Below are 20,996 nucleotides of genomic sequence, written 5' to 3'. Positions count from 1 at the left end.
ATTTAAATTAATTTAATTTTGGCAGATAAATACAAGGATCCAACAGAGTTATTAACTCTTCTGACCAAAAAAAGTAAAGACAAATGGACGTTAATTTTAGTGGAGCTTTTTTTTTTTTTAATAAATTTAATTTATTTTTGGCTGCACTGGGTCTTCGTTGCTGCGCACAGGCTGTCTCTAGTTGCAGCAAGTGGGGGCTACTCTTCGTTGCAGTGTGCAGGCTTCTCATTGCAGTGGCTTCTCGTTGTGGAGCACGGGCTCTAGGCGCACAGGCTTCAGTAGTTGTGGCTCGCACGCTCAGTAGTTGTGGCACATGGGCTTAGGTGCTCCGCGGCATGTGGGATCTTCCCGGACCAGGGACTGAACCCATGTCCCCTGCACTGGCAGGTGGATTCTTAACCACTGCACTACCAGAGAAGTCCCTAGTGGAGCTTTAAAAAGCTATGATGTTACATGGACCCTTTGGCCTCCTGTACACAAAATAATACTTCATTCTATAAGCTAAAGTAGAAAGCAATTTTATGGATTAACTCTATTGAAGTGAATTGCATGAAAAGGGCCTAAAATCACAATATATTAATCAGGATACAAAAAATTAAGTTTTCATAGAGGTTTTCAGGGATGTTTATCAACAATACCTATATATAAAGTTAGCTAATAAATTCACACAACACAAAGTAGTAATCAATGAATCTTCATTTTTCTTTCCCCAATACTAAAAGGGGATAAATATACTATGTGCTGTTATTATTTAATGATGACAATATCTGCTAATTAGAACATACAATTTTCTGAAAACTGTTACTATGAAATGAAAAATCCTAGAACTATAGTTAATACTGTAAGAGAAAGTGAGATATTAAACAGTTAAAAGTACTTGCTTATCGCTATAATTTTTACTAGGCAAATCCTTGTAACCCACATGCCTTTTGGGGGTATTTATCTGGTTTATTTCTTAAAAATTGTAGTAAATACTTTAGTAGGAAAACATTTAAAGTCCAAGACTATAAAGTAGCTGCTGCTTTCCAATTTAAGATGAAGTATTCTATTAAGAAAACCCACTGTAAAAACTTGTATAATTCAGTATAATATAAAATTACTACTTAGTAAAAATGTACATAATTCTTTGATCCCAATGTCTAAAAAAGAGGAAATTTTCACTTATATTTAAAAATTTTTGATTCAAACACACAGAGCCAACTACAGGATTTTTTAGGCCTGCTCTTCACCACTTTATAAAAAAAATCAGCATCATCTCACACTGCTGCATCATGATAAAACATTTTAGAAACAAAACCCCAACAGTTAAACCACAACAAAACAAAACAGTTAAAGTTACTACTTACAAGCATTAGGTCTCCAAGTTGATATCTCTCTAGAGTTTTGCTGGCTTCCTCTTATTTCTAAGGCAAAATAAAAATAACCTTATAGCTGCCACTTTGTTCCAAATATAAGTTTCCTAATAAAATAAATTTCTACAGGATTAGTTAAGTAAAATAAAATATCTTTCCCAATCCAGGGATCTTTTCTTGAAACTGAATAGAAAAAAAAAAATTACTAGGGAAACACAAGGCATAATCCCAATCTCTGCCTCACCTAGGTATCCTGCAATGGTCTATGACAGGATGGAAAGCGGGCTTGTGTAAAGCCCTTCATCCTACTAGTTATGGTGACCTATATTTCCCCAATAAAATGCAGGCATATTACATGGCTCAGGATAGTAATAAGATGGATTAAGCAATTTGTACAATTTTAAAAAGCATTACTGAGCCCCCTCAAAAACAAACTACAAGGGTTGGTTGGACACTTGTGAACCCGATGATTTCTGAGATGAACTACTTAGGACTCAACAAACATGATCCTCATGATGAAATCGGGCCTCTGCAAGGGAAATGAGTTGTGGTTTGTAAGAACTCAAAGATATTTTGGATCCACTGTAAAGCTTGCCAAAAACATGAAATTCTTTACTAAGAGGACTAAAGAAACTGCACTATATTTAAAAATCACTGTCAATTTTACTGGAATTTAGAATAAATATTTACAACTCTTTTACAATAAAGAGCGTTTAGATCTCACTTGTCAGGAAAATATTTTTTCATTATCAAAAAAAATTGTTGTAAACTTGTTTCTTCTGCTACCTGTTTCAAGCATTTAACATAACCTCTTCAGAAATTCCATAGCGTAAAAATAAGTAACATGCAAACTCTTAAGTACAACTTTACATTCTTTGAAAAAGAACATAAATGGGAAAGCACAGTATTTATGTAATCAAAGAAGAGTCAGAGCTCAAGTCTGAATTTAGCCAATAAAGGCAGATGATCCGAAGAGTTATTTTCGTTTGGAAGTCCATTAACAGTCCATAAGTCTTGTTCTGTAAGAAGTGACAGTCTAGCTAGAAGTTTCAAGCCACCAACCAAAGCAACTTCGGCTCCTACATTAAAGAAACATATACATATTTAGTGAAACAACAGGTTACTGTAAATCATACAAATATTTTTTTTCCTTTAAAACAACGATATATAGCTTGACACCCTTCTGGAAGTCTAATATGAAACAGTTTTTAGAATATGGTTAAATTTTTATTGCGATATAACCTAATTATAATTCTCTAACAAACAGAAGTTTCAGATCCTTGTTTTTTCTATTTCAGATTTTTTTTTTCTATTTCAACTTCTGCAAATAATCTTTAGAAGAAAATATCAATGCAACACATAAGATGTTAAGAATAATTTGAGATTGACAACTACCTAAGAAATTCACCCATCAACCTTTCTGTAGTTGTATAAAATCAGACAGACCAAGCCACATCTGAGTAGGACGTTTATGAGGTGACTGCAGAATAAATTAGTATAGTTTGGTCCCAGAGACTCAGTACCCATGGAAGTAGAGTAAAAGAGGATGTGCTCTTAATGTTAACATTAGCGATGCTGGTTCATGGCACACTTCCGCCACCTAGTGAGTGTTCTTCAGTATGACAACTACCAGAACCTTATTACAAATTCAAAGCAAGCTTATTTTGCAGAGTTGATCTAGCAGAGAGGAGTAAACCACCTCCTGAATGTTACTAGTAAGGTTATCCTTGTGAAGGAGAAAACAAACAAAGAGATGGGAAAAGAAAAGTAGCACTGAAAAAAGAAAAAGGAAAAGAAAAAAGGGGAAAATCAGGAAAAACAAAATAGCTGCCCACATTTAGGATTTTCAGTTTTCTGAATATATTTTTGACTTCCAGTTACTTTAAATGGCACTTTCTTCTCCATGTTAAGTCCTTTGATTAGCATTTAAAATCCTGTTTTCATTGACTCATACAAGGAAGAGTGTGTTATCACCTTTGCTTTTTGAAAACACATGTATTATAGACTTCTCTTTCCAGGAAGAACCAATATTCCAGGCTCAACAGGACACAACTGTCAATTGTTGGCAGTACAAGCAAGGCCCTACAATGAAGGCAGCATACTTCAGTAAAATTTAAGTACAAAACTGTATGATGTTGCTGTCACAAGAAGAACATAAATGTATGGAGAGTAAAACCAAAGGGCACTATGAAAGATCTGTGCTCTACCTCAGAAGCTGACTGGGACGGGAGGGTAGAGCTGAGGATGTAATTCTTGGGTAGTAATTTGCTTTGAGGTGTTCCACTGCCTCCAACTTTTGCAGGTGATAAACTGATTTACTCAGATATATCACCAATCTGCCAAATATATTACCAATTTAAAAATATTTCTAATTTCTAAATCTAAACATCTAGATGTTTAGCGAGCTTTCTCAACTTCAGCCCTGAAGTTTTAGTTACTGTGTTCTCAAGCAGAATTTAAGATTACGTGCATTCTTTACCTGGCTGCCCAGCAACGCCTTCCTTTTCAGCAGAATAGAAAATATAATCCACAGTTATGGCACTTCGGGAATGACAGGTGGTCACTTCTGGAATTCCAGTGTCAGGAAAATAATGTGAATAAACAGATGACAAGCTGAAATGGTGCTGTAACTTTGAAGATAATCTAAATTGAAAAGAAAAAGTATTTCGCATCCATCAAGTTCTTCATGATTTTTATAATTCCTCCTATTTAAACCACTTTTTCACTTAATTTCCAGACAAAACCAGACATTAGGACAATCTTTATTTAAATAGACCATATCACAATTTTGCATTCCTTTATTCATGCAGTGATATCCAAAACCCATTAACAGAGCTGTGATACATGGGGTGGGGTGGGAGTGGGGAGCTCAATACTTAACCGACTAATGTGACTTTTAAAATTAATTATAACATATTTGAGAGCCTTCACTTGTGAATGAACACATATTCTTAAACAATTTATAAGTTTTTTGTTGTTTTTAAGAAGGAAAATTAAAGTGGCCTTTAGGAATGCTATTCAGAACTAACAGACTTCTGATGTCAGAGGGGTTATATTTTACCATGACTGTTCTTGGTATGGTATATGAGATAATTTTGTACTGCATCTGTTTTTTTTTTTTTTTTTTGGCTGCACTGCACGGCTTGTGGGATCTTAGTTCCCTGACCAGGGATTGAACCTGGGCCCTCTGAGAGCGTGGAGTCCTAACCACTGGACCGCAAGGCAATTACCTCATTCTGTATCTTAAAACAGCTTCTATAATGGTTTACATTTACCCCACACTACAAATACACATAATGTTATGGGTAAAATGTTTAAAAATCATTTCCTATTAACACATCATGAATTTTAAGGATCTTTTATGTCACAAAAGAAAACAAAGTTTTAAAAAACCTTTTTTTTTAATTCACCCAACAAACATTTACCAAGCATGTACTAAGTCCCAGGCACTATCTCATCTTATGTGCTGAGAATACACAAATAAAGATGTTGCTCTGCTTTTAAAGAGCTCATATGTCAATAAGCAAAGGTAATTGCTTCAAGATGCTCTACTTCCAAGTTTTAGCAACTTTTTATGTCTAAAGACTTACATTTACAATATTTTTAAATGTAAAATAGGTCTCCTGCAAATTGTTATCTTACTACCAACATTTCAGTTTACAGATATAAGCTATGCATATAAACACACTGTATTTATATAGATACTTAAAAATATCTTTTCTTATACCCCATTTTGTTATAAAAAGATTTTAGAATTACTCAAAACTAAGTATTTGTTAGTAAGAATAGCCTTTTTATTAATCTTACTCAGGGAAGTTTTTACTCTGAAAGTTTTAATCACAGATTTTTATATATTCTGTTTCAAAAATTCAAAAAAATTGCTTTCTTACTAATTCTTATATATGAGATATTTTCCCAAAACAAGATATACAAAATAAAATAAGACTGAGGAGAAAGCAGATAAAAAGAATGAGAGGTGGTCCCGAAACTTAAATGTTAAACGAAAGTCAAAGCTATAAAAGAGCCACAATATGAAACAATCAAGACATTTCAAGAATCTCCCAAGAGACAAGATTTAAGTCTCCATCCTGTTGTATTAATATACATCTGTTTCTCAACCACAGCCCTAAACATTCATGATTCTTTAATAAAAAGAAATCCAGGCATCTTCACCCAGCTACCTTTGATGACCTTTTCCTGTAGTTTAAGAGTTACGTATAAATAATTGTCTTTTCTACAGACATATTCTTTTTTTGGATCAATTCTCCTATAGATTTGTTTCAAGATCCAGTAAGTCAAAGGAGGCTAAAGGTCCTCTTGAAATCTGAAAGATATTTTTCTGTGATCTTGACCTTTGTTTAAATATGTAATAGCAATAAATTTCAAAGATAATAAATTTACTAGCCTGTTCAGGTCCATGGACAAGCTGCTTCTATAAACAGCACTGCTTAAGCACTTACTATATGTCAAACACTGAGTTTTACATGCTTTGTCTCATCTAATCTTCACAACAACCCAAATTATAGATAAAGAAACTGAACCTTAGAGATGTTAAATTTCTTGCTCAAAAATCACACAGCTAAAAAGGAGCAAAGTCAAGGTTGGAACTCAGGTCTATTTGACTTAAGAGCCAGCATTCTTCACCAGCATAAAATATCATCAACTTCATTTTTCATCCAAGTGATTTTTGAGACATGATTTCTTTACTCAACTAAAGTCAGCAAATGTCTATTGTTGCTTTCCAAAACTCACTTTTCAGCTGTTACTAGGACCTCTGTTTTGTCCAGCTGTGTTTGTGTCAGATCACTGTCTGTAAGAACAAAGAGAAATATATTAATACTATCAATGTATTGTTTTGTTCTAGCTTGCCTTAGTATAGTCCTTTTACTCTAGGAACAATATTTAAGACATATCTAATTTAGATAGATGCCCAGTTAAATGGTTCATTCTGGTATCTATGTTTTGATGATCTCCAGAATTAGCAAAAATAAAACACAAACATTTCCAAAGCAACATGCAAGTAATTCATGCAAAGATAATTCTGGAAGCTGAATTTTAAAAAGGTAAATTTAGAGCTCTTAAAAAAAAAAGAATAAGCAAACAACTATATGCTTTTATATATGAATATTCATCCCTGAGATGTTATCCCTTTAAAAATTTAGTTCTATGTCTTCAAATGGAACACTATTATCAAGAAGACTGCCAAAATGTATTGCAAACACTTACCTGTCTTTTCTACTTTTGGTACCTGCTGTACCTCATACACACAGTTCTGTGAGATACCTAGGTTTGGGGGCCAAATTGGAATAGATAAAATTCTTTGTCCCCGTGAAGATTGTTCCTGGCCAGATACCTAAACAAAATTTCAACAGGTATCTTAGGTGAATAGATTTTAAATAGTTTGTGTACTGAAAAGTTTATTTCTTAGATAAAAGGGAATCCAAGAATGGTAAATATTACCCTTTATTCATTACATTGATTATTTGTGCTTTTAAAATCTTGTTCAAATACAGTTCAGAAAGCACTTATTATTTACATGTAAATGGCAATCTTTTCCTATGTATGTTTTTGTCTAATTTGGAAATCTAAACGATCTATAGTTTTGGACTAATACTGCTCCTCCTTTTTTACTACCTGCAATATATTTCCTGTTACATAAAATACTGAGATCGATCAACTCTTACAAAATTTTAACCTATCATTCAAAACTCAGTGGTGGAGAGTTTATTTTGGTTAAATATACCAAAGATGAAATGATCTAAAGTAAGCAAAAGAAAGTACAATGAAAATAAAAACATGGGCTAAATTACACTCAGCTAAAGAATTAAAATATTTATCATTGTGTAAAGGGAAACTTATATAATAAATAAATACTAAATTACTGTTTTGCCAACTATATTGCCCACATCCAGCATTCAAAATTCTATTCTGCCACCTTGTAAAGTAGTTCCTTATTTACGCAGTACTCATGTCTGTCAATGCTTTTATTTTTCTTCTCCTCCCCCATTCTGAATTTTTTACTGCCTGTCAATTCCTCCAAGCAGAATGTTGCCACAAATAGATGGAAAAGGTGAAATTCAATCAAGTAACTACTTATCTGTAGCTGTAGATCATCATCACAGGTTGGTAAAGTGAGGGTACTGACTCATCAAGGTTTTCAAACAGCCCTGTGATGACTATCCTCCCTTTACAATGAAGAGAGAGACTAAGTCCACCTCCTAATAATGAGGAAGCGAGCACGTACCTTTCCTATGGCAAGTCCTTCATAATTCAATTTCCCTTCCTTTATAAAACTATAGAGTGGAGAACCAGGAACAGAATTAAAGTCACCACACATAACAATGGGGCAGAAGCTGCCATCTTTCTGATGGGCAACACTGGAAATCTCTGCCAGAAGCATTGCCAACTGGGTCAGTTTAATATCACCTCGCCTTGGGTTATACAACAGATGTGTGTTAGCCACACAGATCGCAGGGGAGGCAGCACTTGGGATTTTGGGCTGCAAGAGTAACACTAATCCAACATTGTCTCTGTCCAGTAGAGGAACATCACGGCGGTAGAATTCCACTGGGTTCACTGATAAGAGGGAAAATTTGGAATGTTTGAAGCAAATGGCACAGCCATCAGGTTTCCTTCCTGTCCGCATCTTGTATTCACAGTGATAACCTAGAGGAAAGAAAAAACTTTTAAACGAAGATGGCTGGTTTTTTATATATATAAGTATTAGAAGAACTGTGTTTTGCCACACACAAAAAAAATTATATATATGGCAAAACACAGTTCTCCTAATTTTTTGAACAATGTTTACCAAAGTGTATTCTGCAAAACATTAGTAATGTAGGATGTTAATAAGTGTTAGAATCAAAAAAGTCTGAGACTGGGTCAAATAGATTTTTTTACTGGCAGACTTCAGGGTTACATACGTGTACATTATCACATTCTCATTTCCATCCTAACAAAAGTCAGAGTCATGACAAAGACAGTGAGGCCTTATAGTAATCTGCCCCCTCACCCCCCAACCCCATATCTCTCACCTTTTGGCCTCTAATTCTTCCCCGCTTGCTCCACTCCACACACAGCAGCTTTACTTGCCTTAAGGCACTCCAACCTCAGAGCCTTTCCTTTGCTATCTCCACTACCTGGAAAGCTCTAGCCATGGCTTGTTCCTTCATCTTCTTCATCTTTACTCAAACGTTACCTTCTCTGATCATTTTGTTTAAAACTGAAACCTGACCCATTTGCTTTTCTCCAGAAAACTACCATTACCTAAGGCACTATTTACTTGTTTGTTCAGTTTATTCTTGAGATATTCTAGATATACACTAGAATGTATGCTCCCCAAGGGCAGAGACTGTTGCCTGTTTTGCTCACCGCTGTATCCCCACTGCCTAGAACAGTGCATGGTGTATAGTAGGCACTCAAAAAATATCAATATTTGCTGCTTGAATGAATGCAAAGTAGGCAGCATTTCTCAAACAGACAACCTGTTTCTAGAGGTATTCACTCACTAAACAGATTTTCAGCTTCTATCCATTACACACGGTGGACACTGGTATTATATGATGATGAACTAGACACGACGGTCCCTGATCTCACGGAACTCAGAATCTTAGGGCTCTGGTAGTAGGCAAAGCAACTCCTGGAAACGAAGCTATTAAGAGATTCTTGCATACCTTTCCATCCAAATTAAAATTATGTATTAACACAAAAGGTCCCATTTGATATACCTCAATCTTTTCCTGACCTTTTGAAATGCATATTTAGTTTTTTCAAAATTAAGATTTTTGGTCCAAATACACCACACATCTTTGTTATTAGCAAGTTATACTTTAACAACCCATTAAGTAAATCTGGCTAAAGTAAAAGTTACACTGTACCCAATGATTCCAAACTTGGCCTGATCTCTGTTCCATAATGATCTTCTTGCACTTCTTGCAAACAAAGTACCTTAAAAGAAAAAAAATGGCTTGAATTAAAACAAAAAAATGCAAATATGAATTTTCTGGTGCTTTTGTCTTTAAAAATAGGTTTCTAAAATTCTAAAAACCTGATGAAAGCTGAAATAAAAAAGTTGTTTTTCTTGTAATGTATAGATCTAACAAATTAATGTCTCCAAATTTGATCAGTCCCCAAAACCCTGACCTTTAATCACATGAAGCCCTCTTATTATCGAAAACTGGTATTTACCAAAGGAAATATTTATAATTTATATGTTGGAATATTTTTCCTGAATTTACATGTTCATTAGTACTAAATCCTTCTAGTCCTTTTTTTTTTAAATTTATTTCATTTTATTTATTTTTGGCTGCACTGGGTCTTCATTGCTGCATGCAGGCTTTTCTCTAATTGTGGCGAGTAGGGGCTACTCTTCGTTGTGGTGCACGGGCTTATTGCTGTGGCTTCTTTTGTTGTGGAGCATGGGCTCTAGGTGTGCAGGCTTCTGTAGTTGTGGCACATGGGCTCAGTAGTTGTGGCATGTGGTCTCAGTAGTTGTGGCTCGCAGGCTCTAGAGCGCAGGCTCAGCAGTTGTGGCGCACGGGCTCTAGAGCACAGGCTCAGTAGTTGTGGCCACGGACTTAAGTTGCTCCGCGGCATGTGGGATCTTCCCGGACCAGGGCTCGAACCCGTGTCTCCTGCATTGGCAGGCAGATTCTTAATCCATTGGCAGGCAGATTCGCCACCAGGGAAGCCCCTAGGACTTTCTTAAGAGATAATTTTTTGAACGCTATCATCTAAATAAATTTTTGCATGAATTATTTAAATTTTGAATCAAAGGAAATATTTACTGAATACTTAATATGGTGCCAGTCCCTGTCTCAAAACTGATCGACACTTAAAACTTTTTGGATCTTATTTGAAACATTATATAATTATTTATATCAACAACCATTAGCAAGTTATTCCTCCAAAGTTATGATACCTTGTTAAAAACTGTTCCATCACTATATTTATTTATTATTTATTTATTTATTTTTGGGCCACGCTGTGGCTTGTGGGATCTTAGTTCCCCGACCAGGCGCTCGGCAGTGAAAGTGCAGAGTCCTAACCACTGGACCGCCAGGGTATTCCCTCATCACTATATTTAATGTCTTCCCTTCTTACCCTACAAACAAAAGGGATAAAACCATTTAGTTCAGAAATGAATCCAACTCTTCCTTATGTGAAGAATTTTGATGATATTTTGTACTTACGTCTGCATCAAAGTGTTTAATTTCTTTCAGAATATTGGGAAACCTAAAACTCCAGTGTAATACTGGCCGCCGGCAGTGTTTATAAAGGTGTGAATTGTCTTCCAATAAATCTTGAGAAAGTATATTATAGGACATCACTGAAAAGTCAAACTTGTTCTCACTGCCTTCACACATGGGGTCATCATTTTTGTCTCCTAGGATCTTCGTTTCTTCTTTGTTATGGTTACATACGTCTTCCCAATGCCGTTTTATTGTGCCTGTTAAAATATATTAGATAAAATACAAAGAATTAATAAAAAATGGGATCATATTTTTCCTGTATATAAGTATTTTCTTGCCTTTTAAACATTCCTATAGGCAATGAACAGAATGTTTTCCCCTAGGCAATGGCAATGTAGTACTTAATAACTAGAAGTTGTCATCAAGTTGATTACAAAGGCAGTAAAATGATACACTGACTGACCAAGAGGTACAAAACAGTTTAAAAGGGTCTAGCAAGTCATTTTGGAGGCTGAGAGTGTGTGTTAATAAAACTGACAATATTGGGGTCACGGTTTCTCACTTCCCCATGGTTACGAAGTGGCTCTGCCACAGACATGCTCAGCAACTTCATAACCATGATAATATATTTGTATGTCACAGCTGGCCTTTCAATAAGGTGATTTCACATTGTATTTTATCACCTATTAGGATGATAAGATCATCAAATGCTTAACTAAGTTCCAGAAACAATTCATCTGAGAAATCTGGTTTAGACATGAATGAAGGGTATATAATGACAATAAATGGAAGCAGTATTTACTGGAAGAATGCAAACAAAATAAGCAAAAGAAATATTTTTAATGCACACCAAAGCAAAAGTTAAATGTAACACAGCTACAGAATGCTAGTAAATGATAATGCCTGACTGACAAACCTAGCATGCAGCAACCAGGAATGTGTGATAGTTTATATTCTGCAAAGACACCAAGTACCCTGATAAAGTGACAAGAAGAGGATCAAATAGCATGAGATTTTGCAATTATAGGCAGTCTTTGACTTAGAAATGAGGACTAAAAATAAATATATATATATGTGTATCACTATAGATACAGACACACACCACTAAGTATATATGTTTATATATATGTATATATACAGAGACACACACACACCCCCTTTGATCTTGTCTTCCTCACCCCACCATTAAAGAGGATACTCTTACTGCCATGGAAGCCATGAAAAAAAAAATGTGGAACATTTTAGAGAATCTATAAGCTCAAAAGAAGGGGAAAACAAGAAATGGGATGAACTTGGGAAACAAAAAAGATTTGAAGATGGACTTTTGAGCATGATTAGATGATATGAAAAAAATCTGAGCCCTAGAATATCTCCCTTTTCCTGCAAGAAGGTTTTCACTTCACTGGATGACAATCCCTAAAATTTCACCAATTAAAAATTAAATTGAAGAAAAATATTTTATATATGGGGGAAAAAAGACTAAAGGGAAACATACCCCTGTTTTTAAGAGTAATTGTCTCTGAGAGGAAGGACTGTGGTAGATTTTTCCAAATCTTCTACAATGACGGTATATTTACAGTCAGAATATCAACACACTCTAGTGGGGAGGGGGAACTGGTTGAGGGCAGTCAAAAGGTACAAGCCTCCAGTTATAAGATGAATAAATACTAGGGATGTGATGTACAACATAATCAATGTATGAGCACTGCAGTGTGTTCTATAGGAAAACTGTTAAGAGAGTAAATCCTAAGCGTCCTCATCACAGGGAAGAATATTTCTTTACTTTTGTGCCTCTGTGTAATGACAGATGTTCACAAAACTTATTGTGATAATCATTTCATGATGTATGTAAGTCAAATCATTATGCTGTACACCTTAAGCTTATACAGGGCTGGTATGTCAATTATATCTCAATAAAACTGGAAGAAAAAAAGTGTCAGTACACTCTATAAAAATGCCAATGAAGTAAAAATTTTAAAATACACTCTGGTAAACTGACTTTAATCAGGTTTCTTCCCTCAAAATCTAAATGCTGATATCTGCTGCACTGAGGGAATAGGAATTTTGACGAGAGGACAGAAGAGGAAGGTAATTTTTATGAATAGTGAGGTCTGGGTGGAACAGGGGAGTTGGAATTATGATACCATGAAGGTACTAGGAGCCTGAGGAGAAAGGTTAAGGAAAAATGGTGGAAGGAAAGAAAACCAAACTAAACAAAAGCGTTCAACTATTACATAATTTAGCCTAGAGCTTGTCCTATGCCCAGGAAAGAGAAGGAAACTATCCCCTTCCTTATCCTTCACTGAAAATGGAGAATCCTACACCTAAAGGCCAGAACTAAAGCAAATTATACTGACTCCACACAACTACCCTGAGATTTTATAACATAGCTTATATGAGGAAAACAGAACTGATTCTTAAGAACTGATTATCTAGAACACAATTCATTTATAAACTTGGGTCTGTCTATGGTTTTAGCCACAAATCATTAAGTCTTTATATGTATACGAGATGGAAAGGGCTCTAGTCATACAAACAAAATGTAAGCTACCATCACAAACTTACAGCACTACCCTGATGGCACCACTGCATTAAAACATGAAAGATGAAAGTCTAAAAAAATCATTCATACTTTCTTGTAGAATACGTATATATATAAAGGCATATAAAAGCATTAAGATTTGTATAGTCCTGGCAATTAAGAGTTTGTAACCAAGCCTTTTTGCAATTCCATTTTTTAAACAACTGAGACCATCAGATTATCAAATTAATACAGTGGCTTTCAGACTTCTACAGCTTGTATAACCCTTTGGCATTACTTTTCATGTCATGACCATCAGTCCCTGGTACGTTGGGACAGGTGCTGGGATGATGGGGTAAACACATTTTATCCTGACCACATTTGCTTTTAATAAACATACAGAAATGTGTTTGAATGCTAGGGCTCCCTGGAAGACAATTTGAAAACTACTGAGAGAGTGGATAGTCTTTGGCCTTCACATACTTCACAACATAAATTCACACTACAAAAGCTTATATACCTTCCATGTCAGGAGCAACAAGGTGATCACAGCAGAGAAGACAGATGAATCAAAGAAAGTAAGCAATAGGCCTGATCGGGTTTTTAGGGCGCCTAATTAAAAGGTCATAATTGTGTCACACAAATCCTTCAAATACCACTTTAAAGTGATAGGCAAGTTAGCAATGCTGTTCTCTTGATTGAAAAGTAGTATTAGTGAAATATCAGAAGTCACAAATATGGCTTAACGAAGAGCATTTTCCTTAGTCACAATACCTAGGAAGAACGGACATATAAAGAGTCAGGTTGCAAAGTTTATCAGTCTGTCAATGTAATTCCCCATCCATTAAAGGGAAAACAACAACAACCAGGATTTTCTGAGTACCTACTATGAAGCCAACAGTGTGTTAGGCACTTTGACATATCTCACTTCATGCCTCCACAGGCTTTCAAAGTAGGCATTATTTTACACTAGGAAACCAAGGAGCAGAGAGGTTCAGTGACCTGTCCAAACCCACACAATTAGTGGTGCAGCAGAATGAGAGCAGGGAGCGGTTCCTAAGCCCATGCTTGTGTCACTACACCACCGCTCCATTTGAGAGCACACCTGCTTTATCACAAAAGGCTAAACAGAAGAGGAGTGTGCCGTCGTGATGAACAATGAATGCGTGAACGAGAAGCTATCTCGTCATCATACAGCCCTAGATTTATAAAGTATGCGTTGTCCTTAGGAACCTAATTTTAATGTCTCTAAATACACCTTTTAATCATTCAAACAAAGCTTTGTTTATAAACACATGTGCAATTATAGGCAGTCTTTGCTATACAAATAGATTTTCACTTTTGAGTGCTTAGAATTTCTACTTAAATGTGTAGTAGAAGTTCAACTTGAAAGAGCACTAACTAATCTAGCTCTGACTTCCAGGTGAGACACTGTGAATGCCATCCTTTGACAAACTTAGGTCAGCTTCCTACACATTAACACTCACACAGCCTATTTTCATTTCTTCAGAGGAATGATCTGCACTGAAAACCACAGCTCAGTAAGAAAGACAATTCCAAATTTATTTAGACAACTCATGTATACTTTGGAGGTAGGGCTGGGCTGGCAGCACAGAGAGCCTAGTGAATTGTTTAGAGTAAAAAGAATATGAGAAAAATAGAAATAATCAAGATATCTAGAAAAAATTGTCTCAAAGTTGAATAAGATGTGGTTAAAAGATAAAACTTCCCACAGACTCTCGAGATGTCTACAGACCCCAGTATGAGAAATATAAATTTAATAAGCTAAAATCTGATTCTGTAAGAAAATAGCTTTCATTTATGATTGTTTCTATTTAAGGAAATTCTTTTGTCTTATATAATAAAGCTAACATTAAAATGAAAACATGATTTTTTTTTAATAGCTCTGTGGACTCCCAAGCATACATCCACCAATTTCTAAGAAGTCTAAGGACCTTTGTTTCAAAAACACTGAATATGAAAATTATTCTTAAATTAAACTTAATGTTTTAATCTAGTCCTCCATTGTTTTCCAACTTTAGTCTATATGTAGAGTCACTTCTATTTTTACTGCCAGAAATACACAATTAATTGAAGATTTCTTTTTAAAAGTCTTAATTTTAAAAAAGAATTTCCTTTTTCATAACAGAAAACTACAGGCTAAAAATAAACACCAACACCTCTAAAACCTGCAGGTTTTCTAAGGATTAAATATGAAAGTTTCAATTACTCTATGGCTTATGTCTATTTCTGCACCAGGATAAATGTCACCTTTACCTTGGTGTTTTCTTCGTTTTGATGAAGGCTCATCTCCCTCAGAGTTCATGATGTAACTAGAGAGATGAATCAAAGATGTCTGGCTCAGGTTGTCAGGTCTCCAGTTCCAGTACTGAAACTGAGTTCTAGACTCAAACAAACAAGGTGGTCTCCAATTTAGTGAAAAATGCCTACTACTGAAGTATGGGTAAGGAGCACGAGAATAATGTCCAGGCCACCTCATACAACTAGAAATATGTCTGTTCCAGCAACACCTTTGCAGATTCTCCCACGGTGCAGTCCAGTCTCTGCCCAGACTCTTCTGGTGATAGGGTAACATGGGGTATCTAAAAGAAATAAATACACTCCTTGAGGCACCACTTTTTGTTCAGCTGTAGAACACAAAATCTAAATGTTTCCTCAAGGGAAGGCAATGTCTAATATTTGAAATCTGACTTCTAAATCTGTGAAGGATGGGGGGAAAAGCAGCCATTACTTAACTACTAGTGGCAATATCTCAATACTCTCCCTAAACAACTATGAATGGTATTCTAAACACTTAACATAGAATCCACCAACCTCCCAAAACACCAGATACACTTCTAAAAGTCCACACAATTCAACTGTGTTGAATCAATCACCAAACTGTATTCAGAGTAGCTTTCTAGCATCTAATAAAACTCAATGGACAAATAAAATCCACAGCAAACATAATACTTAAATCAAATATAGAACACATAAGGTGACTACAATTAAAGTGAATCTCTCCAACCTGGGTTTAGAGTAAAAACATGTTCAGAAACATGTTTTTTATACCAAGGTTATATTTTCCAAACATCTTTATAGCTAACAAAACAAAAGCCTATCACTAAAAGTACCTCTCTTGCTAATCAGTAGATAGATAATTTATTGTTCCATGCTACTCCCTTTTTTTTTCTTTTAATTTAAAGCACGCTTCTCCTTGAGGGAAATGAAAGAGAATTACTTACTAGAAATTCACCAACACTCCAAACCCAACAGCATCAATTATCTGATACCAATTATATGATAGGTTATAGCGTGAAAAATGTCTCCAAAGTAGTGTTATTATTATTTTGAATAGATATATCGCTCTCAGGCTCTCTTAAGAAACAACGCAACTCAAGCACCACCTTCTTTCTACTACACTATTCTGGCAAAATGCTAGGATTCTGAGAAAAACTTCTATCCTTTCCTCCAGAATTCATTAAAGGTACATTTCCAAGATAGTGTCAATAATGTCCACTTTTATCACCAAAAGAATTTTGCTTAAATTGTATTTAACTGTTATTTGACTTTTATATGTTACATTTGTTTCATTTTAACAGCATTTAAATTTTTAACTGTTACATAAATTTATCGAGCAGTTTACACATTTTCAAACTGTTCTCTAAACTCAATGTAATTGTAAATCTTTAAAGGCATGACAAGGGTAGTGTATCCTGCTTTGTGACAACTCTGAAAGCCATAGAGATTTGGGGCTTGCCCGTACATTTTCTATCCCAATAAGCTACCGTATTGAAATATAATACTTGTACTACAAAACATTCTCTGTATCTGTAGTTACTTATGCAGACTTTTTTTTCCTCTTAGAATGATGAGCTCCTTCACGGCCAGAGCCTTCTTATTCATTTTAATCTGGGTCTCTTCCCAAGTGCCTAGCACAGTGCCTGACACACAGCTGGTACTCAGGAAACACTGTTGAACTAAACTGTCAAGTCCCAAGACTACAGGAGTTAAAACCAGATCCCCACAACTTAGGTAAAAACTAACAAGAGTGCTGTGTTTCCCACGTGTGGTACACCAGTCGGTTTCGCGTGGTACACATTTAAACTTAAAAATTTTTTATATCTAAGTATCCATTTCAAAATGTATTAGGAAAAAAAATCAGTATACCAAACCCAAGATCTCACGGATACTGCTTAGGGAGACGGTAACGTGTGCAGCACCTATTGGAGTGCTTTTTTAAAAAGTGAGTCAATTTCAAGAAAAATATCCAGTAAGTAATATAGATGTGGAACGAGAATTTGGTAATAATCGTAAAGGTTGGGATCCCAGTGACTAAAGTTCGACAGGCACCAACACAGCAACAAACCAGCCCCTCCCTGCAGACCGGCAGCTCCCGGAAAGGGCTGCAGGGTTTGGGAAGGAGGCCGGGGACCCGGAGGCTCAGGCTGGCTCGGAGATTTGGGTTGGGGGAAAAGGGCCGGGACTCTGAGGCCAACCTGGTCCGGAAAGCACGAACACGGCCCATGGCCGACGCGCTCCGCGCCCGGGCCCCGGACCCCGGACCCCGTGGGCCGAGCGCCCTCCGGCTGCGCGCCGGGTTTACCTATCCCTCAGGGTCTCCAGAGGTCCGTCCTGACGGTACCGCGGCCCGGGCCCTCTTCCTCGTCCAACCCCCACTCCCCACCCCGCCCCGCCCCGGTTAACCCTGGCCGCCCGCCCCCAGGCCGCCCGCCCCTCCCTCCTCCCTCCCGCCACCCAGCCCTACTGACCTGCCTCTCCCCACCGCACAGCGGCCGTAGCCCCTCCTCACACAGCGCCACGCTTCCATTTTCCCCCTCTGCGAGCGTCCAATTCCCAGGCCCCGGGCTCAACCTCAACCGCTACAGCCGATTTGGCGGCGTAGAGCACCAAAGGTTCCCCATCACTAGACGTCGGGCCTCTCGGCCGGGCTGCAAAGCATGCTGGGAGGTTCAGTCTTGCCGGCCGCCAAGTCCCCATCTTGCGCCGCGTAAGTCACTGAGTTGCCTCTACGCCAAATTCTGTTCAAGAAGCATGCGCAGAGCGTGTGAAGCAGGGGCAGCCATTTCTGAACAGGGCAAAACACCCGACTTACGTCTTAAAGAAACAGAGGAAATAAACTAAGAGCTGAGCAGCTTTATAAAGGCTTGTGGGAGGGTTCACTGCAGTTACTGTTAAAAAGAAAAAAAAAATTTAGTGTATTTATATAATGTCCTTGGGAATTTCCAAAGGTGGATGCCCAAAGTGGGGAAATGCCCTTCTCTGAGTTCTGATAGTACTGTGGTACCACGGGTTTTTTTTCAATTAATTTTGTGGGAACACGGCCGAAGAGCTCACTTTTGAACGTACGTGTGCGTCGTCTGTGTCCATCGCTATCAAATTTACTATAGGACTCTAGATTCTTGGAAAACATTACTTAAGTGGAGAGCCCCTTCAAGAGACACAGAGAGAGAGAGAGAACTGAGGAAGAATAAAGTGGAGGGGGGAAAGGAATAGTGGAAAGCCTGATGACCGCTTTTATAGGCTGTTTGGGAGAGTAGTGGAGCGATTTCTTGGGAAGGCTTTTTTTTTCCCCCACTTGTGTTAATAAGAAAATCAGATGCATTTGAAAAACACTTTTTCCCTCCGTATACATATAGTTGATTTCCGTTATTTGTGGTAGTTATATTCTATAAGGTTGATACCAGCCAGGGTTTCTTGGCCTTCCCCCAATCAATAGAAATTGATAAGAGGCCAGATAAGGAATTCAGGCAAGGCTTTATTGGGGCCCCTGCTGCAGTAAGGGGGAGCGAAAACAAGTAACAGTTTCCCTTGTTTGCTCCCCAAGGTCGGTGGTGACCTGATTCCTTTTGTGGGGTGAGGGTAGGAGTCTGTGCAGTGGTCGGGCTGGAGGGGCTTAGGTTGTTTGCCCACCCCTTTGGTGGTGTTGAGTGCAGCATGCATGTGCAGTACACCTTTTTTGCTCCCCGTTCTTCAGAAGTGGTGGTTGGGTTTTTTCGGTCTTTTTGTATCATGTCCATAATTTGCCCCAACTGCTCAAGCACGCACGCAGTTATTATTAGTCCTTTAGAGTTTCTTTGTATTTTGTTGCTCAAGGAGATGTTTGTCCAGGTGCAAGCACGGCAGCAAAGTGTCCCAGGTCCCAGCCTGTCTCAAAGTTACTGCCAACACTGAATTAATAACTACTGAACCATTGCTCCTAAGGTAAATACAGTTAGGTTCCCCCAAGCCACTGGTAACATTTTAGTCACTGAATCAATACATAACCTTGTTTTATATGTGTTTGTTTAAAGACACTTTATTTACTATATATTTTTGATTCAGTAACATTGAATTCATGACCAATAGCACTAATTCATACCTGAGTGAAGCATATATAATGCATGTATTTTCTCCATAAGGCACATCAAGGACTCTAGGAACAATAGACAGCATTTCAGCACTACCTTTGGGGGCCATTTAAAAAATATTTTATTTTATTTCTTTTATTTTATTTCATTTCATTTCATTTTCTTGGCTGCACCCCACAGCTGTGGGATCTTAGTTCCTGAACCAGGGATTGAACCCAGGCCCTGGCAGTGAAAATGTGGAGTCCTAACTACTGTACCGCCAGGGAATTACCTGGGGGCCATTTTAAACAAGAAAATCTCTAAGAAAAAAGGCACAAAAATGTGAAAAGTGTGGCACTAAATAGACCGTGAAGAGGACACTTGTTTATGATGTGAGAGCTGAAACAAGAAGGCAGCACTTTGCTTCCCTAGACCTCTCCTGGGAACATGCACGTTAGGCAACCAAATTTTTTGCCACTCTGCACATGTCCATGAATGACTGCAAAAGCACTGCAAATATTGATGGTGGACAAATGATTGTCCACCACTAAGGGGGTGGACAGACCACCTAAGCCACCCCTCCGGCCCGAGCCCTGGACCCACCCCTACTCTTACCCTGTGTAAGGAACCAGCTTGCCCCCCCTACTCAGGGAACAAGCAAGGGAACCTGTTACTTGTTTTTGCTTGTTTTGCTTGTTTTTCCCTCGTGCTGCAGCAGGAGCCCCAATAAAGCCTTGCCTTGAATTTCTTGTCTGGCCTCTTATCAATTTCTATTGATTAGAAAAACCCTGGTGGGTAACAGTATGATTTTACTTTGTTTTTTGAGAATTATCCTATAACAGTTTTGCAGTTCCCACTGAGATGCCCAATGTATTCATCTGACAAACAGTTGAACTTCACCACCAGAGAAGTACACCTCATGGATTGCTAAATCCAGGTACTTCTCTTCTTTTCTTGCTCCCAGAGGTGAATCTGAAACACAATAGAATTCTTTAGGTCTTTGTTTTCCTCACGTAAATTTTCTCCTCCACTAATTTTTGGGGACTTATATGTGGCCAATAAATTATTTCCCCTTCATGGCAGCAAGGATCAGGAATTTGGTTGTATGGTCTGACCATTGGTGGGCTCTGTAAAAGGATTAATGATTTATAGAGATCTATTTTCTGTTGAGTGAGAGACAACAGAGAATCTGGTTTGTTGGTTTTGTTTGTTCTTCTATTTGTCTATTTTCAGTTCAAGAATTCTGTGTCTACTGGGAAGAATAACTTTTTGATATCTAGACTAGTGAATTTTTATGTTTTACGTTTCTATGTTTACTCTTGACCCATGGCCGAAATTGTAAAATCAAAGCCATAAACTCTCCATATGCCTGTGTGTCTATGTGTCTGTTATTTCCAAAGGACTTTACCTCTCATTTTGTGAGTATGAGATGTCTTACATCTGGATGGTACTAATAAATTAAATTATAAAGTTTATTAAAGGAGCTCTGTTCTGATTGGTTTATAAAGGTAAATAAACACATATAAATTTAGCTTCTAAAATTATCTGAAAACAAAGACATAGAAATACTTTAATGTGATAT

The 20,996-nt window shown here is 37.2% G+C and overlaps 1 protein-coding gene across 5 annotated transcripts; it reads right to left on the bottom strand.

Moving 5' to 3' along the window:
* Positions 1-1,334: 1,334 nt before the first annotated feature.
* ANGEL2 (angel homolog 2) lies at positions 1,335-18,096 on the bottom strand. 5 transcript variants are annotated; one of them, XM_036825463.1, is made up of 9 exons: positions 17,837-18,096; positions 15,342-15,667; positions 10,544-10,800; positions 9,230-9,299; positions 7,597-8,018; positions 6,579-6,705; positions 6,105-6,162; positions 3,832-3,995; positions 1,335-2,431 (listed from the first exon to the last, which is right to left on the bottom strand). In XM_036825463.1, exons 1-9 carry the CDS (start codon positions 17,893-17,895, stop codon positions 2,280-2,282), a joined length of 1,635 nt encoding a protein of 544 aa, XP_036681358.1. In that variant the 5' UTR covers positions 17,896-18,096; the 3' UTR covers positions 1,335-2,279. The 5 variants fall into 5 exon arrangements, with proteins under 5 accessions (XP_036681358.1, XP_036681374.1, XP_036681368.1 ...); XM_036825479.1 differs by lacking the exon at positions 17,837-18,096 and adding an exon at positions 17,671-17,748; XM_036825473.1 differs by lacking the exon at positions 17,837-18,096 and adding an exon at positions 17,564-17,689.
* Positions 18,097-20,996: the final 2,900 nt, after the last annotated feature.

Source organism: Balaenoptera musculus, chromosome 1, assembly GCF_009873245.2.
Source record: "Balaenoptera musculus isolate JJ_BM4_2016_0621 chromosome 1, mBalMus1.pri.v3, whole genome shotgun sequence".
NCBI classification, from domain to species: Eukaryota; Metazoa; Chordata; class Mammalia; order Artiodactyla; family Balaenopteridae; genus Balaenoptera; species Balaenoptera musculus.
This window is presented reverse-complemented; position numbering and strand designations above follow the sequence as displayed.

What these genes read in the sequence shown, in the direction of transcription:
- ANGEL2 (XM_036825463.1), bottom strand. Translation starts at nt 17,895, where the DNA reads ATGGAAGCGTGGCGCTGTGTGAGGAGGGGCTACGGCCGCTGTGCGGTG. An exon ending in GCCAAGTTTGGAATCATTGG is followed by an intron (nt 8,019 to 9,229) that starts GTACAGTGTAAC and finishes TCTTTCCTCTAG; the next exon opens with GTTATCACTGTGAATACAAG. An exon ending in AAGGACTTGCCATAGGAAAG is followed by an intron (nt 6,706 to 7,596) that starts GTACGTGCTCGC and finishes AATTTTGTTTAG; the next exon opens with GTATCTGGCCAGGAACAATC.